General features: G+C 42.3%; 2 protein-coding genes across 2 annotated transcripts in view; one reads left to right on the plus strand and one right to left on the minus strand.

Moving 5' to 3' along the window:
- The window catches only part of LOC139370319 (collagen alpha-1(XVII) chain-like), a 29,199-nt gene extending 12,072 nt beyond the window's left edge, over nucleotides 1-17,127 (plus strand). The window contains exons 12-53 of the mRNA XM_071109723.1: nucleotides 1,168-1,242; nucleotides 1,373-1,423; nucleotides 1,900-2,055; nucleotides 2,840-2,926; nucleotides 3,013-3,060; nucleotides 3,209-3,337; nucleotides 3,575-3,886; nucleotides 4,103-4,153; nucleotides 4,291-4,317; nucleotides 4,422-4,448; nucleotides 4,545-4,607; nucleotides 4,725-4,829; nucleotides 4,933-4,995; nucleotides 5,169-5,204; nucleotides 5,294-5,347; nucleotides 6,386-6,457; nucleotides 6,651-6,713; nucleotides 6,842-6,877; nucleotides 7,001-7,072; nucleotides 7,191-7,217; nucleotides 7,333-7,368; nucleotides 7,455-7,490; nucleotides 7,664-7,744; nucleotides 7,933-7,968; nucleotides 8,061-8,147; nucleotides 8,289-8,360; nucleotides 8,516-8,557; nucleotides 8,876-8,938; nucleotides 9,315-9,378; nucleotides 9,492-9,514; nucleotides 9,658-9,708; nucleotides 9,854-9,961; nucleotides 10,196-10,369; nucleotides 10,622-10,744; nucleotides 10,844-10,942; nucleotides 11,057-11,191; nucleotides 13,555-13,710; nucleotides 14,111-14,302; nucleotides 14,617-14,778; nucleotides 16,480-16,560; nucleotides 16,717-16,788; nucleotides 17,005-17,127. Of these exons, the coding sequence (XP_070965824.1) occupies nucleotides 1,168-1,242; nucleotides 1,373-1,423; nucleotides 1,900-2,055; nucleotides 2,840-2,926; nucleotides 3,013-3,060; nucleotides 3,209-3,337; nucleotides 3,575-3,886; nucleotides 4,103-4,153; nucleotides 4,291-4,317; nucleotides 4,422-4,448; nucleotides 4,545-4,607; nucleotides 4,725-4,829; nucleotides 4,933-4,995; nucleotides 5,169-5,204; nucleotides 5,294-5,347; nucleotides 6,386-6,457; nucleotides 6,651-6,713; nucleotides 6,842-6,877; nucleotides 7,001-7,072; nucleotides 7,191-7,217; nucleotides 7,333-7,368; nucleotides 7,455-7,490; nucleotides 7,664-7,744; nucleotides 7,933-7,968; nucleotides 8,061-8,147; nucleotides 8,289-8,360; nucleotides 8,516-8,557; nucleotides 8,876-8,938; nucleotides 9,315-9,378; nucleotides 9,492-9,514; nucleotides 9,658-9,708; nucleotides 9,854-9,961; nucleotides 10,196-10,369; nucleotides 10,622-10,744; nucleotides 10,844-10,942; nucleotides 11,057-11,191; nucleotides 13,555-13,710; nucleotides 14,111-14,302; nucleotides 14,617-14,778; nucleotides 16,480-16,560; nucleotides 16,717-16,788; nucleotides 17,005-17,054 (3,497 nt within the window). The 3' untranslated portion in view covers nucleotides 17,055-17,127. The remainder of the gene's footprint in view (nucleotides 1-1,167; nucleotides 1,243-1,372; nucleotides 1,424-1,899; nucleotides 2,056-2,839; nucleotides 2,927-3,012; nucleotides 3,061-3,208; nucleotides 3,338-3,574; nucleotides 3,887-4,102; nucleotides 4,154-4,290; nucleotides 4,318-4,421; nucleotides 4,449-4,544; nucleotides 4,608-4,724; nucleotides 4,830-4,932; nucleotides 4,996-5,168; nucleotides 5,205-5,293; nucleotides 5,348-6,385; nucleotides 6,458-6,650; nucleotides 6,714-6,841; nucleotides 6,878-7,000; nucleotides 7,073-7,190; nucleotides 7,218-7,332; nucleotides 7,369-7,454; nucleotides 7,491-7,663; nucleotides 7,745-7,932; nucleotides 7,969-8,060; nucleotides 8,148-8,288; nucleotides 8,361-8,515; nucleotides 8,558-8,875; nucleotides 8,939-9,314; nucleotides 9,379-9,491; nucleotides 9,515-9,657; nucleotides 9,709-9,853; nucleotides 9,962-10,195; nucleotides 10,370-10,621; nucleotides 10,745-10,843; nucleotides 10,943-11,056; nucleotides 11,192-13,554; nucleotides 13,711-14,110; nucleotides 14,303-14,616; nucleotides 14,779-16,479; nucleotides 16,561-16,716; nucleotides 16,789-17,004) is intronic.
- A 450-nt stretch (nucleotides 17,128-17,577) lies between these two features.
- LOC139370318 (STE20-like serine/threonine-protein kinase) overlaps nucleotides 17,578-25,049 on the minus strand; it is a 34,158-nt gene continuing 26,686 nt past the window's right edge. Inside the window, exons 15-18 of the mRNA XM_071109722.1 lie at nucleotides 24,619-24,810; nucleotides 22,178-22,303; nucleotides 20,868-20,981; nucleotides 17,578-20,423 (exon numbers count right to left, since the gene is read on the minus strand). Of these exons, the coding sequence (XP_070965823.1) occupies nucleotides 20,277-20,423; nucleotides 20,868-20,981; nucleotides 22,178-22,303; nucleotides 24,619-24,810 (579 nt within the window). The 3' untranslated portion in view covers nucleotides 17,578-20,276. The remainder of the gene's footprint in view (nucleotides 20,424-20,867; nucleotides 20,982-22,177; nucleotides 22,304-24,618; nucleotides 24,811-25,049) is intronic.

A 25,049-nucleotide genomic window follows, 5' to 3' on the forward strand; every position in this document is an offset into this window, starting at 1 on the left:
TTGGTATTTTTTAAATACAAAATACTTTTCTACACCATTTTCAGTGGTGTAAAGTACTCAAGTACTCAAATACTTTAAAGTACTCTTATGTCATTTTTGGGGGTATCTGTACTTTATTTAACTTTTAATATTTTTGGTAAAAAGAAAATGAAGAACTTTTTACTCCACTCATTTCCCTGACACCCAAAAGTACTCGTTACATTTTGACAGGAAAATTGTTAAATTCACACACTTATCAAGTGAACATCCCTGGTCATCCCTACTGCCTCTGATCTGGCGGACTCACTAAACACAAATTCTTCGTATGTAAATGATGTCTGAGTGTTGGAGTGTGCCCCTGGCTATCCGCCAATAAAAATATATTTATTTTTTAAAATGTTTGCTTAATATAAGGAATTTGAAATGATTTATACTTTTTTTTTTTTTATTTTTTTTTTTTACTTTTTTTGATACTTAAGTACATTTTAGCAATTCCATTTACTTTTGATACTTAAGTATATGTAAAACCAAATACTTTTAGTAGTATTTTACTGGGTGACTTTCACTTTTATTTGAGTCATTTTCCATGAAGGTATCTTTACTTCAAGCATGACAATTGAGTACTTTTCCCCTCACTGCCATTTTTATATCGGTTCACAATTTTGTGGCCCCCGTACACCCTGCCTTGGTATCAGAAGTCTGATTGCACTATGGTGTCATAAGAGCATCTGCTAAATTAATTAAACGTACATGTATATGTGCAAAAGTACAATTGCAAAGCATGCTGAGTAGTATTCTAATGAGCTCTACCCCGGAACAAGGCCAATAATAATACCCAGTATGTTCACATAATTTACATTTTGGTCATTTGGCAGACACTCTTTTCCAGAGTGACTTACAGTCAGTGTATTCAACTAAGGTAGATAAACAACAACATATCACAGTCATAGCAAGTGAAAGTGTTGCTATTTGGGCCGTTTACTTGCAAACTTATTTTTATATTTTAAAATACAAAATACATGTATTTTAATTAAATATATTTCAAAATCTTGATACATTGATCTTTATAGTATTTTGACATTTTTGACCATCCCTGCTGGTCTATAGAGACTCCCTCTAGCCCATGTCGACACCAATAAGATACTTTCAGTAGTAGTAGTGTGTTGAATATCCTTTGTCCTACTCTAGTTCATGGTATGCAGAATAACCTGGCCTCCACCACTGGCGGCATCCTAACAGCTAATGGAGTCAACGCACAAACAGGTATGAATGGAGTGTTGAGTGTTCAGAAATCCCCTTGAATCAGGAGAATAATGCTCATGTTCATTGTGGGAGTTATATTTCACACGTGTTTCAATCATGTTAAATTCACCCTGCATGTCTTTCTTGGCAGTCTATGGTGTGCAGAAAAATGTCACAAGCACAGGGGTGTCCACAACCACAGGTGAGTCCAAAGTACTTTGTTTTTGCATCGATAACAATTAGGCAACCATAGACATAAAACATTTGATTTGATGTATATATGTACAAGCAGCAGCAGCACCAAGACAAGTATAGCACTTTCCTGCAGTCAAATGACTAAATCGCCCTCTAGTTGCCTCATGGGTGGAACATTATTCATGTTTTTCCTCTTGTTTGATGTATATGAAGTGTAATATTGGGATGCAAACTCCAAATGTAATACATTTCAACTCTATATCTGACGTAGTACAAGTGTCTTCTTTTTTTTAACCCCATAACCATGTGTGTGAGGTGTCTACTTTTGTCTCCAAGTAGATTTGTTTAAGACTACCAAGATACACTCTGTGTGAGCCTGATTTAGCCCACTGCAGTAAAATGATATCCTCTACTACTCTATCTTATCATGTATTCATGACACTTACCAGTTTATGCTGAGTGTTTTTGCTGCCTATTTCTCAGCGGCACCCAGCACTCCTGCCAGTGACGAGGTCTTCGCCAAAGAATACAAATTCATGCTGCTGGAGAAAGAGAAAGCTCCCGTCAAAAAGGAGACGGAGAGACTCATCATGGCCAAAGATACCGGCAAGCAGTTCTCCTCTGCTGCCACTGCTATTGGTAGGCAACAACTCAAAACAAATACAATTGTATTGGTCACATGTTTCTTAAAAACAGCAGATAGGAGGTAATTGATGTAAGTATGTACATAAGTGACTAGTTAACAGGATAGATGATAAAACAGTAGCAGCAGCGTATGTGACGAGTCAACAAAGAAAGAGTTTGTGCAAAAAGGTTAAATGCAGATAGTCCGGGTAGCTATTTGGCTAACTATTTAACCAACTATTTAGCAGTTTAATGTTTTGAGGGTTGAAGTTGCTCAGGGTCCTGTTGGATCCAGACTTGGTGCATCAGTACCACTTGCCATGCGGTAGCAGAGAGAACAGTCTGTGACTTGGGTGGCTGGAGTCTTTGACAATTGGTATAGAGGTCCTGGTTGGCAGGGAGCTCAGCCCCAGTGTTGTACTGGGCCATATGCACTACCCTCTGTAGCGCCTTGTTGTCGGACGCCAAGTAGGATTCCAGATTCCCTGCTTATCCTGGGAATCTTCTAAGCATGATTCCTAAAAACTTGGGAATTTTGGGAAAGTTGCCAGAATATTGCAATCCAATACCTGAGAATATCAGAAATGTACACAGAGGAGGGTTTTCACTAAATATTTATTTTTTTACTAAATATTTAATTGTCTGCTCAATTAGAAGAACCTTATGAGGGAAAATGGTACCAGTTCTATCAGATCTTAAATGTTTCCATGCCCAATAACATACTACAGTCCCACTGTCTCAGTGTTAGCCGTTGTCTGTGAGTTATGGTGAAGTTGACTTATCTTTTCACATTTTATAGCCTATTCTGAGGACTCACTGAAGAAGGAGAAGAAGAAGGTGTCCAGCTTTGTGGAGACAGCTACAGCCAGAACCACAGAAACAAACGGTAGATAACGGAAGTGAATAGATATTTTCACCACACCTTGACGTGTGTTACTAACACACTGTTCTTCCACTGCTGTTTTTTAAAAGCTGGATCCTTGACGAAAGTGTCAACGAAAGACAAAGCAACCTATGCAGGTATAGTCTAACTATACTTTGAAATTGAAATGGCTGAATCCCAGCGTAACAATCTTCAGCCCTAAGTGCCTACTCTTATGCATTCTTCATGATACTCTACTGATGCTGGTTCTTGACCCCCGTGTCCTCTACCTCTCTCCTCGATCAGAGATACGTAAGGACGAGTCTGGAGGAGGTATGGGCTTCTGGTCTTGCTGCTCCTGGTTGAAGTGGCTGCTGGGCATCCTGCTGGGTCTTCTGCTCCTCCTGGGGCTCCTCCTGGGACTCATCGCCCTGGGTAAGAGAGGAGGAGCAGAGCTGTAGGACACTGGGGTGGTTTGATTGATGTGGTTGTCTGTCATAGAGAGCTAGAGTTACATCCATATCGGAGTAAATCTCTCTGTTTTTTTCTCTGTTCTTCCTCTTCTGCATTTCTCTGTTTCTCGCTTCTCTCACTCAATCTTTGTCCTTGTTTCTCTCTGTTTCCCTCTCAATTTTCTCCCCATCTCTCTCTTTCTCTTCCAACCACTTACAGCCGAAGAAGTCAAACGTCTTAAAGCTCGTGTGGACGCCTTGGAACAAGCCTCCAGCTCTTCCTCAGCACATTCTAGTCGCCTCTCCTCCTCCTCAGCCATCAACATCATAGACCCTCTGGAGTCTGCATACATGGACAAGACCTCCTCTCCCTCCTCTACCACACTGCTCCGCACTGATAATGGTATCAATCTGGGAGTGGCAGCAGGAGCAGGTCCAGGATCAGCTAACGGACCAGCCCAAGACCCTGTAGCTCTGCAAAGGGCAGTACAGCAGATAGTCAGGACTGAGCTGCAGTCCGATACTGTACGAGGTACAGAACCAGAACCAGAACTTACACTGTGCACCAGCCTTGTGTTTTGTGGGTATATGTTGAGCGTTTCAACCATTATAACAAAGGAATGATTCAGTCAAAAATCACAAATCATGCGAACTTGTGAATTCTATGAATATTTTTGAAAGATTTTATACATGTGTGGTTTTTATTGGATTCTACATATTGACAAAAATGTTTATTTATTTGTTACAGCAACACTTGCACACTCAATGAAAGGAGCGAGAGGAGAGCCTGGGACCAAAGGTACTGTAGGGCATCCACTGCATGGACATGGAAACATACGCAGATGGATCCATCCAGCCATAGATGGAAACAAACTGTATTGGCAGAGCAAGTTTTGGCTGTGTCTGTTGATTAACATTTCAGCTGTTTTATTTCAGGTGACCAAGGTGCTCCAGGAGTCAAAGGTCAGTGACCCATAGACCTACATTTCATTTCAATGACGTCACACAGCAAATACTGTACACGTTAGAGTTATACTGTACAAATGGAATTCATTCATTCATTTCAGGTGATAATGGATTCCCTGGCCTACCAGGTAGGAACACAAACTACTAGTTTTATTCTGGAGGGGCTACAGTAAATAATCATCTGCTTAATGATAGCAGACTGATGTTCGGCTTCTCTTCCTTAGGTCCTCCAGGTCAGATGGGTCACAGTGGACTGGAGGGCCCGAGGGGACCTAAAGGAAATGCAGGTAATGCTTAAGGACACAATTTGACTTAAAATGTCAAGATCTCAATCTTGCAACCAATGAGAAATGTACCGTATAGACTCTCACTTCCACAATGCATCTCTTCTCATCTGTGAATAGGTGAAGCTGGTGCAGAAGGCCCCCCAGGCCAGAAGGGCCGAGAAGGACCAACGGGATCACGTGGAGAGCCTGGTCCTCCAGGGTTTGGAGAGAAAGGGGACAAAGGTATGTTCATAAGTGTATTTGATGGCGTCACAGTTAGTCACGGTATATCTTCAGAGAAAAAATGATGGGTTCCTGTTCAAGCTCTTATTATGTGATGCCATAGGTTCTCCTGGTGAACCCGGAGGGCCTGGACCTGCTGGCACTGCTGGGCCTGTTGGGCCTAAAGGTAAGGCCAAAGGTCATCATCAACGCAGGAAATATGTCTAGATTGATGAGATACATTAAATCATCATTAATTGTAAGTTGCTCTGGATTAGAGCATCTGCTAAATTCCTCAAATTTAAATGCAATTCATCAACATGTAACTGTTGTGAAAGTGTATTTATTTTGGTTTTCCAGGGTCAGTGGGTGGTCAGGGTGCTACAGGTATCCCAGGTGAGTGCTCTTTGCCCTTTTCGTGTACCATTGTACTGGAAGAGGACACAAGCGTGCGATCTCTAAGGTTGTGTATTCGTCCCCTTTAGGAACTCCTGGTCCACAGGGTTTCCGAGGTGAAGGAGGCGCTCCAGGACCGAAAGGTATTCCAGACCGACGTGTTGAGATAATGTACACTACTGTGTTTGAATGCAGGCCTATTTCCTTGATTTATATTCACAAAGAGAAAGCTACAAATATAGCTAGAACCCTTAGTTGATACATCCATTTTTTTTACTGAAACATTTATGATATATACCCATTGATTCTTGAAGAATATAACTTATTAATGCCTCATGAGCTTAGTTTAACTGTCATACCCCCATCAGATCCCCCAAAATAAGCTTGTTTTACTAACATTTTGGTAAAGAACGTAAATGTCAACAAAGACTGTATAGCCTCAAAACATGGTGAAAACTATACATTTGATACTATGGATGGTCAGTCCTTGCATCTGTAACCAGTGTGAAATGGCTAGCTAGTTAGCGGTGCGCACTGGTAGCGTTTCAATTGGCGACGCCACTCAGTCTGAGACATTGAAGTAGTTGTTTCCCTTGCTCTGCAAGGACCGTGGCTTTTGTGGAGTGGTAGGTAGCGATGCTTTGAGGGTGACTGTTGCCAATGTGTGCAGAGGCTTCCTGGTTCAAGCCCAGGATGGGGCGAGGAGAGGGACGGAAGTAATACTGTTACACAGCCATAGTGCTGTCTATGAATTTGAGAGTGGTTACATTTCTCCAGCCCCCATCCCCTCATTTTATTTCTAGTGAAAGAGGGGCGGGGAGGTGGCTTTGTTGTTGTTTCAATGGAGAATTCTAGTTTTAAAAGTGTAATATGCAGAAGTTGCTCTGCCATTCCCTGGTTGCAAAATGTGTAATAGTTTGCCTAATTTCAGTTTGTGACAAAACAAGCAATTGTGTAGAGAATCATTGTGCCATCTAAACCTCTGTGAAGTACTGTATCTTTCCAATCGTTGTTTGAAAAACTGAAAGTAGAAGACGCAAAAAGGAAATTTAAGAATGGAAACATAGAACATATCTAACTCACATTTCTATGTGAATTTGGTCAGGTCACCTAAAAAGTTACATATTGCAGCATTAAACAAAGATCATATCAGCAAGCCTATTGTTTCTCTCCTCATCCAGGAGAGAAGGGACCAGCTGGACCTCCAGGAAATAAGGGCGAGCCTGGAGAGAAAGGACTCCGTGGAACATCAGGTGTGTATCTGTCTGCCCTGAATAGTTAGAATCACATGGGATTCAGAACATTGTGTCTCCTCTTTATTTCTTCTCTCCTCCTTCTCTAGGAAAACACATAATTGAGAGAAATATGCACTATATACGTAAACTGGTGTGAAAATGGGTTGTAAGTACATTTCATAGTGGTTATGTACCCTCTCCGTCATCATAGGTGACCCAGGTCAAAGAGGACCTCCGGGACCAGACGGCGCAAATGGATCTAAAGGACCTGTAGGTAAGTGAACATAGTAGTGAAGAAAAGATTGTGCTGCTAGAATAATCTCAGGCTGTCCTAATATAGACAACCTAATAGTGAAATTCTTCACTGTTATCAATTCTGAATGTGTGGGTATTATTCAACAGGTGCTCCCGGGGCTGACGGTGAAAAAGGCTCTAGAGGTAAAAACAACAACATCCTGTGGTAGATAGAAACCACAACAATATATTTTGGTTGAAAAATCGAGTTGTCCATATAACAACTTTTAGATTTTTACAGGATAGTTGATACCTTTATCATTCCAGGTGACAAGGGATCGGATGGGTTACCAGGTCCCAGGGGACCAGCAGGACCTCCAGGAGATTCAGGCCTCCCAGGTACAATCAATCAATTAATCAATTTACTAATCCATATATCCATCCATCCGTCAATCAATGCTTAGTATTCACTATTTACATTTCAATAACATACATTTTCCACTTGCTTCCGCTGTAGGCATTCCTGGGCTTCAAGGTCCACCAGGTATGACTCTTTGATGCAAAATCATTCCTTGATTTACATTTAAGATGCATGGTTTCTCAAATATTGTACAGTAGGCTATAACATTTTTGTAACCCTCCCTTTCTATCCCGTATAGGTATACCAGGTAATCCTGGTCAGCCTGGGGGTAAAGGTAATGTACCTATTACATACTTCCTCTATATCTTTAGTCAAACAGGATTATGCTTTCATTCAATCTATCATCATGTTATCTTCTAGGTGAAGCTGGAGAATCTGGTAGAATCATCAATGCAGGTAAGTAAGAGGAAACGACAAGGCGAATTAGAGACATCGTTAAACTGTTGGACTACATCTACAGCTGTAAATATTTCTTGAGATTACTTTATAGTACAGTGTCCACAGTAGAACAGCATCACATGTCCTTAAGTAATGGATGGTCATTGGTCAATCTCCTGTTTGAATTCCAGCTGGTTCCAGTTCGGTTGCCATCCCCGGACCTCCAGGCAGCCCCGGACCCGCTGGTGTTTCCGGATCCCCTGGACTCTCAGGTTGCTACCGAAGCTCTGCATTCTTAAAATGTTCTAAGACGTTGTTATACAGTTTGAGTAAACACTGTATCGCCTTGACCAGATCTGGATGAAGATCTAGATGTTGGAGATCTTTATGAAGTTCCTCATAGACTTTCCATTGAAGTACAATACGATTTATGCTCAGTGCTTCTGTTGTGTCTCGTCAGGTCCTGTTGGCCCTGCTGGTCTTCCTGGGACGCCTGGTAAGACCTATTTCTCAGATATCCAATAAGACACCAGGATCCACATACTGTACGTACTTCCCTTTGACTGTTCATTGTCTTTGTCTCTATAGGTCCCAGGGGAGAAAGGGGAGAGGAAGGAGAAAAGGGAGACCAGGGAAAGCCTGGTATTACTATACAGACTGTGGAAACCACAGAGAGTGAGTATGTTTGGCTCATATCAATGAATTCTTCCAGACGGCTTGTAACTACCTGACTTGTGAAAATATGCTCTTGTTTTAGACTCGTTATAGTATAGGACTTTCTTATTACCTCTAAACTTACTTTGCCCCTTACAACAGGACGTGCACCTGTGGCTAGTCTTCCTGGCCCACCTGGCCCTCCAGGGCCACCAGGAGAACCAGGTCCCCAGGGTCTTCTAGGTAAGCCACGTGGTTCATTCTCCATGCACTTTAGGACTTCAATGTATTTTTGAATGTATAGCTGTTTTATTTTATTTTGTTCTGATCCTTTTTTCTTATGGAGCAAATTCATACCTTAAGCAAATTCATACCTTATTCCTTCTCAGGTAAGGGTCCCCCAGGTCCTGAAGGTCCTCAAGGAGTGCCAGGTGTACCAGGTAAGAGTCCCCCAGGTCCTGAAGGTCCTCAAGGCATGCCAGGTGTACCAGGTAAAGGTCCCCCAGGTCCTGAAGGTCCTCAGGGAGAGCCAGGTGTACCAGGTAAGGGACCCCCAGGTCCTGAAGTTCCTCAAGGAAAGCCATGTGTACCAGGTAAGGGTCTCCAGGTCCTGAAGGTCCTCAAGGAGAACCAGGTGTACCAGGTAAGCCATAACATTTCTACCTGAGAAGAATGAAAAATAATTAAGCTATTGTAAGAATGGTAAGTTACTCTTCAAACCATTTTGATGAATTTCAACTAAACCACAGGTGTTGGTGTGCCCGGCCCCCGAGGAGATAAGGGAGAGCCAGGTAGCTTTGTGCCAAACTCAGGTAGGTGGCCCTTACCAAACCTACACTACACTCTCCATACTGTTACCATCTGATCACTCAACACAATCACAATAACTCTACAGTCAAAGATAGAAGCTGTTGATCAGTATATATTTTACCTTTATTTAACTAGGTAAGTCAGTTAATTAAGAACAAATTCTTATTTTCAATGACAGCCTAGGAACAGTGGGTTAACTGCCTTGTTCAGGGGAAGAACGAACGTTTACTTTTCAGCTCGGGGATTTGATCTTGCAACCTTTTGGTTACTATCCCAATGCTCTAACCACTAGGCTACCTGCCGCCGCATATGATATGGTATGATATGGAAGGTCAAGTAATGTAACGCAATGTAGTGTAACACTGTGTTGTCTTTCAGGAACCTTCTTTGCTGGGCCCCCAGGACCTGCTGGCCCAACTGGTCTACCGGGATCACCAGGTACAGAGGAGTCCAACTCACTGTCTATACCATTTGTGTTTTTATCATAGTCAATTTGGTCGAAACAGAGGTTATGTGCACTCATCTTGTAAATCATTTTATTGTTTCCTAATGCAAACCAGGACCCCAGGGTTACCAAGGTAAACAATTTTTAAATGCATGTCCATGTCAAAGGGCTGGATTGATGTCATAGTAGGCTATGAACTGGCTCAGTCACATATTATTTACATGGCAGACTTTGTGATAGACTGTCAACCTTAACGCAATTTGACCTATGTTTCAGGTGACCCAGGTCAGCCCGGTTTACCAGGAGTTCCAGGAGATCCCGGTGTCGGTGGGTGGATCAAATATTTATCAGAAGCATAGTTAAACATTCAAGCCTACACCTGTGGCTTGGGTTACAACCAACATTTACTTCTGAATTTACTTGATCCTTTTGGGTATATGTTGTATTGTTCATTGTATTGTTTTCTCCCCAGGTTTCCCTGGACCCCAGGGACAACCTGGAGGTCCAGGACCAGAAGGGGACAGTGGACCTCCAGGGCCCCAAGGTCCAGAGGGCCCCGAGGGACAACCGGGTCCAAAAGGTACACCCTTACACCCCTTTAAAGATGCAGTCTGGGATCTTAAGCACTTATACATTCGTAACATATCATACGAATTGCAAAAATAATTAAAACTGGGACCTGCTTTGGCTCATGAGCACTATTTTCAAATCTACTGGCTAAAATTATACAAAAGCTCTGGAGCATCACATGAACAATGTTTATCACTCAATGTGGATCCTTTGTGTAAGTTAAGCCAACTTATATCTTCATTAGGTGAGGCTGGCGTTCCAGGTGCTCCAGGTATCCCTGGCTACTCCAGTGGTGGATTATCCAGGAGTTCCCCTGGAGCACCAGGTCCACCTGGACCTCCCGGGGCTCCCGGCCATGATGGGCCACCTGGGTCTGGAACACCGGACGTCCGCCAATACATCACAGAATACCTCAAGAGTGAGTGAGATGATCTGCTCTTTCTTCTTACCCCCAATGAAAAGGAGTGGGGCTAAACTATGCCCATCCAAAGACCGTTACAGCATTTGATAGCATACGTGACCTCCATGGGATAATATGGTCGACAAAACATGATTTAGTTGTTGTTTGCGTAGTTGAGGCTAACTAAAATGGTGCCTCAAGATCTTAAACCTTTTCTACGCTACTGTTTAGCAGTGCAGTAACTTGTGTATTGTGTTGTCCTTCATGGAGGCGATGGTGTCAGGGAGTACATGTCGGGACCTCCGGGTCCTCCAGGTGTACCGGGACCCCCTGGTGACGGATCAGTGGAGTCAGTGGATGATCTTGCTAGTCGCGTTATCGCGTACATCCAGAGTGAGTCCAGACAAACCAACATCTTATCAAAAGCAGTACATATATGAAGTATATCATATTGTATGTGTACCTGGATCTAATACTCTGTTGACATTTCAGGTGGCGGTATTGCTAGTGGGGTGCCTGGACCTCCAGGCCCGCCTGGCGCTCCAGGTGGAGGCAGTACATCGCTAAATGACATCATCAGCCTTCTACAGAGTAAGTCAGTTGTTTGAGCACAAATGTTGATAATCGGGTCGGGAAAAAAAATAGATAACATTGTGTCCTGAGACAGTCAATGAAGTGCCCTTGCCTGATCCGTACCCCTCTCAGGTGAGGAAGTGCGACGCTACGTCGTTGGTCCTCCTGGCCCTGCTGGACCTCCTGGCATCCCAGGGATCCCATGGAGAGGAGGCTATGGCTTTAATACCCATGAGGTGGCTGGACGGGTCCTCACTCTAATGAATGGTAAGGAATCACTGTGACACAGCCATGTCAGATTCACATTTAGATTCATACACACACCATTAGCTTCTTTAACTATAGTGTGTGCAAGTGTTTCCCAAATGGTGGGCCGGGACCTACAGATGGATCTTGGTAAGTAGTTCAATTGATTTAAAATAGTCACGTGATAAGATTGCCACCCCAAGGATCTTTCTGTACTTTGCTCCGTTCTTTTCCTCGATCCTGACTAGTCTCCCTGTCCCTGCCATTGACAAACATACCCACAACATGATGCTGCCAGTACCATGGTGGCAGGTTTCCTCCAGACGTGACTCTTGGCATTCAGGCCAAAGAGTTCAATCTTGATTTCATCAAACTAGAGGATCTTGTTTCTCATGGTCTGAGTCCTTTAGGTGCCATTTGGCAAACTCCAAGCGGGTTGTCACGTGCCTTTTACTGAGGAGTGACTTCCATCTGGCCACTCTACCATAAAGACCTGATTGGTGCAGTGCTGCAGAGATAGTTCTGGAAGTCACTCCTCAGTCCTTCTGGAAGGTTCTCTCATCTCCACAGAGGAACGCTGGAGCTCTGTCAGAGTGGCCATTGGGTTCTTGGTCACATGTTTTATAATTTTAATTTCACCTTTATTTAACCAGATAGGCAAGTTGAGAACAATTTCTCATTTACATTTGCAACCTGGCCAAGATAAAGCAAAGCAGTTCGACACATACAACAACACACAGTTACACATGGAGTAAAACAAACATACAGTCAATAATACAATAGAAAAATAAGTCTATATACGATGTGAGCAAATAAGGTGAGATAAGAGAGGTAAAGGCAAAAAAAAAGGCCATTGTGGCGAAGTAAATACAATATAGCAAATAAAACACTGGAATGGTAGATTTGCAGCAGGAGAATGTGCAAAGTAGAAATATAAATAATGGGGTGCAAATGAGAAAAATAAATACATAAATAAATACAGTAGGGGAAGAGGTAGTTGTTTGGGCTAAATTATAGACGGGCTATGTACAGGTGAGCTGCTCTGACAGCTGGTGCTTAAAGCTAGTGAGGGAGATAAGTGTTTCCAGTTTCAGAGATTTTTGTAGTTCGTTCCAGTCATTGGCGGCAGAGAACTGGAAGGAGAGGTGGCCAAAGAAAGAATTGGTTTTGGCCGTGACCAGAGAGATATACCTGCTGGAGCGTGTGCTACAGGTGGGTGCTGCTATGGTGACCAGCGAGCTGAGATAAGGGGGGACTTTACCTAGCAGGGTCTTGTAGATGACCTGGAGCCAGTGGGTATGAAGCGAGGGCCAGCCAACGAGAGCATACAGGTCACAGTGGTGGGTAGTATATTGGGCTTTGGTGACAAAACGGATGGCACTGTGATAGACTGCATCCAATTTATTGAGTAGGGTATTGGAGGCTATTTTTTAAATGACATCGCCGAAGTCAAGGATCGGTAGGATAGTCAGTTTTACGAAGGTATGTTTGGCAGCATGAGTGAAGGATGCTTTGTTGCGAAATAGGAAGCCAATTCTAGATTTAACTTTGGATTGGAGATGTTTGATGTGAGTCTGGAAGGAGTGTTTACAGTCTAACCAGACACCTAGGTATTTGTAGTTGTCCACATATTCTAAGTCAGAACCGTCCAGAGTAGTGATGCTGGACGAGTGGGCAGGTGCAGGCAGCGATCGGTTGAAGAGCATGCATTTAGTTTTACTTGTATTTAAGAGCAGTTGGAGGCCACAAACATCCCTGACCAAGGCCCTTCTCCCCTGATTGCTCAGTTTGGCCGGGTGGCCAGAGTCTTGGTGGTTCTAACTTCTTCCATTTAAGAATGATGGAGGACACTGTGTTCTTGGGGACCTTCAATGCTGCGGAATTATTTTACCTTTCCCCAGATCTATGCCTTGACACAATCCTGTCTCTGGGCTTTACAGACAATTCATTTGACCTCATAGCTTGGTTTTTACTCTGACACCTTATATAGACAGGTGTGTGCCTTTCCAAATCATGTCCAATCAATTGAATTTACCACAGGTGGACTCCAATCAAGTTGTAGAAACATCTCAAGGATGATCATTGGAAACAGGATGCAGCTGAGCTCAATTTCAAGTCTCATAGCAAAGGGTCTGAATACTTACTGTATGCAAATAAGAAATGTCTGTTTTTTATATTTGTAATAAATTTGCACACATTTTTAGAAATAATTTTTAAATATTTGTTTATCCATTTTAGAGTAAGGCTTTAACGTAACAAAGTCAAGAGATCTGAATACTTTCCGAATGCACTGTAGGTCTAGAGCCAGAAGGACTTACTGGACAGTCTGCACATTTACTCCTCTTAATAGTTTAACTGATGTCAGTTCTGCGTGTCCTTTCTAGATGCTGAATACAGAGGTGCCTTGGGCGCTCAGGGGCCTCCTGGGCCACCTGGTGTCCCAGGCCCTGCTGGCCCTCAAGGCCCTGCTGGTCCTTCAGGACAGGCCTCCTACAGCAGCTCTGGATACAGGCTGGAGGAGGTCAAGGACTACATACAGAGTGAGTATGGTCAAATCAATAAGGGTTTCATAAATGGTTTTCTACTAAGTGGATAATGATATGGTTTTACAGTACTATCCAAAGACTCCTAGAGTTACAACAGTACAGAAATAGTTAGTTTTCCATTATCCACCCTGTAGGTCTAAAACCAGGAAATAAAAGTTAATAGATTACTTGAAATGCATTGAGCCTGTACAATAGGTTACCCTAATTACATCACTTCATGGATGTCCTTCCCAAGATAAAAAGGTAACTTATTAAAAAGAAAAATAGACATTGATAGGGGATTTTACAGACTCCCTTTCATTTCAAAGCAATAATTTACCCTTGACATTGAGTTACTGCCCCAGATCAGTGGGTATCAGTGGGTGTAACTGGCATATTGTATTATCCTCACCAGGTGGTCTAAGAGGGGGAATGTTTGGGCCCCCAGGCCCCCCAGGTCCCCCTGGACCTCAGGGACACAAGGGAGAGCAGGGTAACTCTGGGTACGGCCACGCCTTTGACCACAGGACCAGCGAGGGAAGAAGGCTGGCTGAGACTGAGACAGACTTCTCCAATATAGCGGTCCGAGTGACTGACTACATCAAGTGTAAGTGAAACTGAATATCCAATACGGTCATCACAGTGCTTACAATATGCTTTTCAGAGCTATACACATTTAACAACATTTAAATGCAATTCTTCAAAGCTTATTTATTTCTAATGACAATGGATCAAAGGAATGGCACATTGACTTGAATTGGGATGCCAGTTCTAGTAATTCAATTTCTATGCCAACGGGACACACATGTTGATAAATAAAGATAGTGACCATCGGCAATGAATGAAGAGTCCTACTTTTGCATTTGCATTGGATGTAAATGCATATGCTATCTCTGATCTTGATTGTTTCCCATCCCGTAGACCATGGTCTGTTGAGGGACGTGGTTGAGAACCGGTCTCAGCTGGAGAAGTCACAGGTTGTTCAAGGACCCCCAGGACCCCCTGGCCCTCCCGGTGCTCCAGGATTCAGCCGTGTGTTTGGTTCCCATAGTAACGTCACTGACCTTATGGAATACATCAGAGGTGACCATAATATAGTATAAATGCTATTCATTAATGTATAGTATCAGTCATTGGTTTAGACACACCTACACACCTAAGGGATTTTCTTTATTTTTACTATTTTCTACACTGTAGCATAATAGTAAAGACGTCAAAACGATGAAATAACACATATGGAATCATGTAGTAACCAAAAAAGTGTTAAACAAATCAAAATATATTTTATATTTTAGATTCTTCAAAGTAGCCACCTTATGCCTTGATGCCAGCTTTGCACACTCTTGGCATTCTCTCAACCAGCTTCACCTGGAATGCTTTTCCAACAGTCTTGAAGGTGTTCCCACGTATGCTGAGCACTTGGCTGCTTTTCCTCAACTCTGCGGTCCAACTCATCCCAAACCATCTAAATTGGATTGAGGTCGGGTGATTGTGGAGTCCAGGTCATCTGATGCAGCACTCCATCACTCTCCTTCTTGGTCAAATAGACCTTACACAGCCTGGAGGTGTGTTTTCGGTCATTGTCCTGTTGAAAAACAAATGATAGTCCCACTAAACACAATCCAGATAGGATGGGGTATCGCTGCAGAATGCTGTGGTTGAGTGTGCCTTGAATTCTACACCATCACACCTGCTCCTCAATTCTTCACGGTGGGAACCACACATGCGAAGATTATCCGTTCACTTATTCTTCATCTCACAAAGACACAGCATTTGGAACCAAAAATCTCAAATTTGGACTCATCAGACCAAAGGCCAGATTTCCACCGGTCCAATGTCCATTGCTCGTGTTTCTTGGCCCAAGCAAGTCTCTTCTTCTTATTGGTGTCCTTTAGTATTGGTTTCTTTGCAGCAATTCGACCATGAAGGCCTGATTCACACAGTCTTCTCTGAACAGTTGATGTTGAGATATGTATGTTACTTGAAGCATTTATTTGGGAAGCAATCAGAGGAGCAGTTAATTGCTGATTTCTGAGGCTGTTAACTCTAATGAACTTGTCTTCTGCAGCAGAGGTATCTCTGGGTCTTCCTTTCCTGTGGCGGTCCTCATGAGAGGCCGTTTCATCATAGCACTTGATGCTGTTTGCGATTGCACTTGAAGAAAAAGTTATTGAAACTTTCAAAGTTCTTGAAATTTTCCGGATGTGTTAACGCAATGATGGACAGTCATTTCTCTTTGCTTATGTGAGCTGTTGACATAATATGGACTTGGTCTTTTACCAAATAGGGCTACCTTCTGTATACCACCCCTATCTTGTCACAACACAACTGATTGGCTCAAACGGATTAGGAAGGAATGAAATTCCACAAATTAACTTTTAACAGTTAATTGAAATGCATTCCAGGTGACTCCATCATGAAGCTGGTTGAGAGAATGCCAAGAGTGTGCAAATCTGTCATCAAGGCAAAGGATGGCTTTATGAAGAATCTCAAATATAAAATAAATAACACTTTTTTGTTTACTACAGTACACTACATGTGTAATTTCGTAGTTTTGATGTCTTCACTATTATTCTACAATGTAGAAAATAGTACAAATAAAGAAAACCCCTTGAATGAGTAGGTGTGTCCAAACCTCTGACTGGTACTTTATTTCACAGTATACATTTAAATTAAGAACAGTACCAAGTGTGAAGTCCAATTTGTCACGATTGAACATTGGTGGGGCTTTGCCAAAATGCTGATTGCAGCTTTATATGAAATAACCTTATGTATCATCCATAGACCATGGAAACACTGTGGGACCCCCTGGAAGGCCAGGACAGAAAGGGGACATAGGACATACAGGTCATAAAGGCGAGAGAGGTACCTTTTAAACCATTACGCTTTTTACATCTTTAGAGTTGCGCTCTTGATCATTTGCCAGGTCTTTGTAAACCATTGTGTTAAGCTACTCAAGCGAGACAAAGTCATAAAATCAGTCCCATTGTGACACTTTCACTCTGAATTCTGGTAAACCAGGACTGGATGGCATTCCAGGAAGGGCAGGCCTCCCTGGTCTGGAGTGGAAAAGGGGGGGAAAGGGGGAGGAAGGTACGTCATGATTATCACAGAGAACCTTTTCAAGTTTTCCCTTTACCAACATCCTTAAGCATGATGCTACAGTAGGATCCATTCTAGTGATACTATATGTAATTCTGTCATGATAGTACCCTCAATACAAGTGTCCCTGCTATTCATGATGTGTCGATCTGACCTAGGTATGCAAAAGAGATATGGTTTCATTAAGATTTCAAATTTTTTCCATAGGAGAATACACACTTGTGACCAACAGAAGAAAGAGGAATGTTGGCGTTTGAGAAACAAATGATTGATAAATACTCATTAAAGGTGAATGAAAGTCCTATGAAATATGTCATGAGTCATGAGCATACATTCTGGGGCCTAATGCCTTGGAGACATTACCGATGTAAATATATCGTTTTCTATAGGAGAAACTGTTGAACAGGACAGTATTCCATGCGCTGATGTATTGTGTTGTGTCAAAGACGTCTTTACGATCTATTTCTACTAGTGTTTAATCTGGAGTATATTTCCAATTCACCTCCTTGCATGTTGATAGCAGGAATAGTTCAACTATGTGTTGAAAAATAGAACAGGGTGTGCTATTTTTATTAAATAGCTTTTGTACTATTATCGTTATTGTACTTTTGTACTTGAGGAAAAACATTTAATATCGAATGAAACTAAAACCATTGTCAAAATCTCCTTTGAATGTACTGGTATCACTTTATAAACAAAGCTTTGTTCATCTTATTTAATCAAAGTGGAACGTGATGTTCACATTGTTGTCATAGACAAACAGGTACACGATATTGTATACAGGAAATTGTTTATTTACAGAACAATGCAAATCTACAGTACATAGGCATTCTAAAAACTATAATGTAAACTTGTCTGAAAAATGCACATTATTTTTTCATGGTAGTTCAATTTCAAACAACATTCTGAAATCAATCACGATACAATTTGAAAATCAGAAGGAAATCATGACACTAATAACATAACACATATTGACATGATTGGTATTCAATTATATTTTCAATTCAGCTTAAATTTCAGATTTTAAATGAACTATTTGACAATTGAGGAAACTACAATACTGTACTGTAGTAAAGATACATTTCCACATAAATAACTACTGGCAGAGTATCTTCATTTTGTGTAAGGTGCACAGCACTCCTTCATTGTGTATGATGTTTTGTTTTTCTTTGCCACTATTACAGACCAATTATTAAATAGCATCGACTGATTGTTGTTCCTGCAGCCAATCAAAAAAGGGTGAGATGACAAATGGACCAATCAGAAGTCATGATGGCCTAAACCAGTCAGGTCCAACAGTTCCTTTTTAACAAATGATTTTAAACTGTATTGAAGGTTATAGGCTACCACCACTTTAGAGTAGATCATGCATATCTATGATAAAATAAGCTAAAACTGAAGTTCTGAAAATGTTATCAAAACTGTTAAACTCATGATAACGTCATATTCATTATCCTTAGATTAAATAAGTAACAAAACGTTTGACTATGATACAATAGAGGCTATACGAATATAAAGATAACTTGGGGCAGGACTAAGTCTGATTAAAATAACTTCACAGAGAGCCACAGCATGAATACCGTCTCTTCATACGTTTTGTTGAAAACACTAAGGCTATTAGCTAGCATGAACGATAATAAAACAGTATCATAATTTCCTTACAAACAAACCGAAAAGCCATGCAGGTCAACTGATGAATATGGTAATGTAATAATACCTTATTAATGGGAGGCAATTTTATAAACAATACATAGACATACCAAACATTTGCATGAAATTCTAACAAAACAGACCTTCATATAGGTCCTGACAGATTTCTATCGAATTATATAACAACGCCATTTGAGCAACCACAGTGAAAACCTTGTCTCTGTCTGGATATATAAACAAACACCATTTTAATAGCCCCTCCTAGGATATGCTAAAACAAAAATGGCCACTCGCCGACTACGCCAAATTTCAAAAAGAGAGAAACAAATCTCAAGAGTTGTGCTGAAGATGAAAGGCATGCTCATGAAACCTGAAGAAAGATACTAGCCTGGGAATCTCAACCGTTTCACAAATGTCCAAGTAAAACAACAGTGGAAGTAGTGATTCAGTTTGGATTCCAGGCTAGAAGAAAGGAACCATTTCCGACAGAAAGATATAAATCCCAAACTGTTGCTAATAAGCTCAAAAAAATTACTTTTGATAGCATAATTTTAACATAAGAAGTCAAGCTTGTATTAAAATCCATGCTCAACTTCAGGCAGTCACTCCCTAGTCCATTGGAAACTAAATGCAATATCTTTTCAAGATATGTGTGATTGCATATAAAATATATCATGCCTTTGTCAAGATTCATTATAAAAAAAATGTGCTGTTCATCCTTTACCAAAAGTACATTCTTATCAGATCATTAGCTCTCTCAAACATTACCATAGATATTGAATATATAAGTTCATTATATTAGACTTCTGGTACAAAATGTTCCTTCATCCTTTTTATTTAGTGCAGGTATGCCCAACCCTCTTCCTGGAGGTCTACCGTCCTGTGGGTTTTCAGTCCAACCCTAATTTAACACACCTGATTCTACTAATTAGCTGCTCAACAAGACCTTAACTAGCTGAATCAGATATGCTTAAATAGGGTTGGACTGAAAACCTACAGGACAGTAGATCTACAGGAAGAGGGTTGGGCAGCCCTGATTTAGTGCAAATAACTAATGGTATACAAATCAAGCAGCAATAGTTTTTTTTCCAGAGGAAGCTTCAATTTGAAAAGCAAGTCCATTGAAATAAAAGTATACGGGCACTAGATCCTTCAAGAAAAAAGATTCACAAATGAAAAAGAATCAGCAGTGAAAAATTAAATCTGCCTGAGACACTTTAGTGACATGGAGGCAAGGATTTGAGGAACAGAGTGCACAAAGTATCACATTTGAAAATGCATAATGTCAAGAATCTCCTTCATAACTCATTTCAAAAGAGGAAGCTGTAAGAAATAAAACTGTTTTTTTTTTCAGTCAGTGGAAAATGATTTGAAATGGAGTGAAACAGGGAGGTACTACTTCTACAATAAAAACACAAATTCAAACTCTTGCTACGGTGTGCCCGACTGAACACGAATGAAAAGGGGGTAAATTATTATTATTATTATATAACAGATCACCATTAAAAAGGTCTTCATGATTAACATAGTCTGTAGCTTGAGGGCTACTGTCCCATCCTCGTCCAGAAACCGATAGAGGGGTACACACCCTCGGAGATATCGCCCCTTCGTCCCCGATTGTCATCAATGGAGACGGGGCAAGGCAGCAGAGGCTCAGTCTTATTAGTCTGTCTGTCTGTGTGCGTGTGTGTGTGTGTGTGCACACGCGCCAGTCTATTTGTATGTGTGTGTGTATCCATCCGGAAGTGTGTATATCTATTCATTGAGTGTGCCTTCGATATGTGGATATATGTTCATGTTCATCCGGAGTGCCATGAATGGGTTAACCCCTAGAAGCCAGTGGAGTGGACACTGGGGATAGGGTAGAACTTGGAGATGCGGCTCTGGGCTGAGGGGTTAAGGCACTCTGACTCTCCACTCATCTTAAAGAAGATCTCCTGCTCCTGAAGCTTCCTGGCAAACTCTTCCTCCAGAGCCTAAGAACAACAGACAAATGGTCGGTGAGCGGATCCCAAGCAAGAGATTACATAATAATCATTTGGCGGCTGCTTATATTTGTACTGTTTCACACATGGACCAGATACGCATTTGTTTTTTTACACATCGCCCTGAGATTCCCCCGGAGACACCCTCAGAGAGTGGGGTCACAGTCAGGGTCAGGCATTATCAGCGGAGCAGTTAGGGTTAAGTGTCTTGCTCAAGGGCATGTGGACAAGTGTTTCACCTTGTTCAGCTCTAGGATTCAAACTAGCGAATTTCGGTTACTGGCCCAACACTCGAACCGTTAGGCTACATCTCACCCTACCTCCTACCATATGTTTCAAAGACAAGTATCTCCATCTCCGAAACAAAATATGTGCCAAATATTCAATAGAAAGATAAATAATTTCCTGTGAAGGGTTAACTGGTGTGATGGTTACCTTCTTCCTGGGTCGTAGTTTCTCCCTCCACTCCTTCAGCTCCTGGCTGTGCTCCTCATCCAGCTCCTTCAGCTTCTGGGTCTCGTGCTCTATCAGGATGTGGCACTTCTCATTCTTGAAACACAAATACACACATTGGGTGTTACACGCTGTACTGAATCACAGATGAATCAAAGTGTGTGTGTTTTTTCTATTGCACCTTGTGCAATTACAGAATCCCTGACATGCATGTGCGAGGACTATTTATGTTATACTATACACTCTTAGAAATAATGGTACGGTATTGTTCCCTGGAGTACAAAAATATCAAAATAAACATAATGATCTCACATTAGGGTACATGTGCAGACAAAGAGTATAATGGTACATTTTTGTAACCCATATTATGAATATAAAAAGGTACAATCATCACACTCACAAAAGGGGTAATGTGAAGGTTAGTTTCCCAGGTGACACATGTATTTTGTTAACCCTCAATACCCACCATACAATGCTAACTTTCTGCCACTTAAAAATAACTAACAGCTTTGACACTGGGGTGGTAACCCAAAAAGCCACATTTGTACCATAATTATTATCTTCATATTTCCCAGCATGCTCTATTCTGGTAAATTTCCCAGGTTTCTAGAAATCACAGTTGGAAGATTCCTGGAAACAGGAGGGAATAAGGGGGAAATGCTTCAACCAGAATATCCCAAACCCCAAATTCTGGGAGTTATGTTTACAGAACTTTGCAAGCAGGCCTGACGTAGCCTATAAACCATGAGTTTCATGCCACTGTATTAGAGTAAAACTAGTACTCGATATGTAATGTATTGTCGTAAAGAGTTTAATTTTAATGGTAATATATGCTTAGGTACTCACTTGTGACTGAAAATAAAATAATTTAACAACAATGGTTCTGTTACTAACAAATACAGTCAATGGTGGTAACTCTACAATTCAATCAAAAAGGCAAATTGGGAAATTGTATTGGAGGCTTGGCACAGCGGGGGAGTGGCTTTCAGATAGTTATTTTTGGCCACCCGTGAGTGGAAATATTCTACAAGTTTAAGTGGTCTATGGTAGAGGTCCATTTTTGCCACTTTCAAGGAACAAATGGCTTTGTCACTGTGATGGTACTATATAGTGTAAAGGCACAAAGCATGCTTTTGTACCTGTGGAGAAAGGTACTATCTGAGGTATGAACGTGGGTACAAATATGTACCCATAACTAAAAGTATAAAGGAGGACCTTACAGGTACCACCCCAGTGACAAGAAGTTGTACCCCTTTAGGAACAAATCTACACCTTTATTTCTGAGAGTGTACCTGTAACTGCTGCAGCTCCCGGATGTTGGTGTCACACTGCAGTTGCAGGTCTCTCATCTGGTTCTCATGTTTCTGGTGCTGGTGGAGCCTCTCATTCTTCTGCCTCTTCTCCTCCTGGGCTGCAAACTGTCAAACACACAGAAACATCTCAGTTATTCAACTCCCACGAGTATTAAAATAGGCCCAATTACAGTTGGAACTTGATACATGTTTAATTTGCACTGGGAGTCTCAAGCTTGACCTAGCATTTCCTAAAGTACTGTAAATCCTTCAGTGCCAGGGAAAGTCCCTTTGACTTGGATCAACAAGCTCTGAGACTTCACCTCTTTCTCCACTGAAAGCAATGTCTATAATCCCTCATTAGCTGGCAGCATTGGCGCAAAACTGAAAGCGCCAACCACCGCATTTAACCATGGCAAGGTGACTGGGAATATGGTCAAATAGAAACAGTGTAGTTATTCCCTCCATAAGGCAAACAAACAAGCAAAACATCAGTACAGAGACAAAGTGGAGTCGCAATTCAACGGCTCAGACACGAGATGTATGTGGCAGGGTCTACAGACAGTCATGGATTACAAAGGGAAAACCAGCCACATCACGGACACTGACGTCAAGCTAAACACCCTCTTCGCCCGCTTTGAGGAAAACACAATGCCACTGACGCGGCCCGCTCCCAAGGACTGTGGGCTCTCGTTCTCCGTGTCCGACGTGAGTAAAACATTTAAGTGTGTTAACCATCACAAGGCTGCCGACCCAGACGGCATCCCTAGCCACGTCCTCAGAGCATGCGCAGACCAGCTGGCTGGAGTGTTTACGGACATATTCAATCTCTCCCAATCCCAGTCTGCTGTCCCCACATGCTTCAAGATGTCCACCATTGTCCCTGTACCCAAGAAAGAAAAGATAACTGAAATAAATGACTATCGCCTCGCACTCACTTCTGTCATCATGAAGTCCTTTGAGAGGCTAGTTAAGGATCATATCACCTCTACCTTACACACTAGACCCACATCTATTTGCATACCACCCCAATAGATCTACATATGATGCAATCACCATCGAAACAGCACACTGCCCTATCCCATCTGGACAAGAGGCAAGCCTATGTAAGAATGTTGTTCATTGACTATACCTCAGCCTTCAACACCATAGTACCCTCCAAGCTCATCATCAAGCCTGGGGCCCTGGGTCTGAATCCTGCCCTGTGCAAATGGGTCCTGGACTTCCTCCCGGGCTGCCCCCAGATGGTAAAGGTAGGAAAAAACACAGGGGCGTGCTCAGCCCCCTCCTGTACTCCTTCACCCATGACTGCGTGGCCACGCACACCTCCAACTCAATCATCAAGTTTGCAGATGACAACAGTAGTACGCCTGATTACCAACAATGACAAGGAAGCCTACAGAGTGGAAGTGAGGGCCCTGGTGGAGTGGTGCCGGGAAAATAACCTCTCCCTCAACGCCAACAAAACAAAGGAGCTGATCATTGACTTCAGGAAACAGCAGAGGAAACACACCCCTATCCACAGACAGAACCGCAGTGGGGAAGGTGGAACGATTCAAGTTCCTCGGCGTAAACATCACCGACAATCTAAAATGGTCCACCCACACAGACAGTGTGGTGAAGAAGGCGCAACAGAGCCTCTTCAAACTCAGGAGGCTGAAAAAAATTGGGTTGGTCCCTAAGACCCTCACAAACTTTTACAAATAAACAATCGAGAGCATCCTGTCGGGCTGTATCACCGCCTGGTACGGAAACTGCACCGCCCGCAACCGCAGGGCTCTCCAGAGGGTGGTACGGTCTGCCCAACACATCACCGGGGGCAAAGGAGGTCACAGGAAGGCCAAAGGTCACAGGAAGGCCAAAAAGATCATCAAGGACATCAACCACCCGAGCCACGGCCTGTTCACCCCACTATCGTTCAGAAGGCGAGGTTAGTACAGGTGCATCAAAGCTGGGACCGAGAGACTGAAAAACAGCTTCTATCTCAAGGCCATCAGACTGTTAAATAGCTATCACTTGCTGACTACCACCTGGTTACTCAACCCGGCATCAAAGAGGCTGCTGCCCAATATACATAGACATGGAATCACTGGCCACTTTAATAATGGAACACTAGTCACTTTAATAATGTTTACATACTGCTTTATTCATCTCATATGTATACAGTGTATTCTATTCTACTGTCTTTATTCAATGCCACTCCAACATTGCTCATTCTAATTTTATTATTTTACTTCTAGATGTGTGTGTATTGTTGTGAACTGTCAGATACTACTGCACTGTCGGAGCTAGGAACACAAGCATTTCGCTACACCCGCAATAACATCTGCTAAATATGTGTATGTTTCCAATAAAATTTGATTTGATTATACTTTGAAAATAACATCTAAATACATAGGTTTCCATTCTCAATTATGTGTTTTTTGACCATTATCTCTCACCTGTTTGACCTTCTCCCTCTCCTGCTCGGGTGTGATGGGGCCCCCAGTGATTCGGAGGCTCTTCTTGAACATGGCCATGCGCGTCTTGGCCTCGCTGCGCTGGATCTTGGGTAAGCGGGCCCTCTCCTGTGTCTGCCTGTTCTTCATCTCCTCAATCAGACGCTGGTTGTAGCGCTGCATCTGCTCCATCTCCTACACACACACAGAGACAGAGAGACAGAGAGACAGAGAGAGAGAGAGAGAGAGAGAGAGAGAGAGAGAGGGGGGGGGGGGGGGGGGGGGGAGGGAGGGTAGTGAGGGGGAGAGGGAGGGGGAGAGGGAGGGAGTGAGGGGTAGAGGGAGGGAGGGAGGGAGAGAGAGAAAGGGAGAGAGGGAAAGAGGGAGGGAAAGAGAGAGGGAGGGCGAGAGGAAGAGAGGGTGAGAGAAATAGA

Source organism: Oncorhynchus clarkii, chromosome 17 (assembly GCF_045791955.1).
Source record: "Oncorhynchus clarkii lewisi isolate Uvic-CL-2024 chromosome 17, UVic_Ocla_1.0, whole genome shotgun sequence".
NCBI classification, from domain to species: Eukaryota; Metazoa; Chordata; class Actinopteri; order Salmoniformes; family Salmonidae; genus Oncorhynchus; species Oncorhynchus clarkii.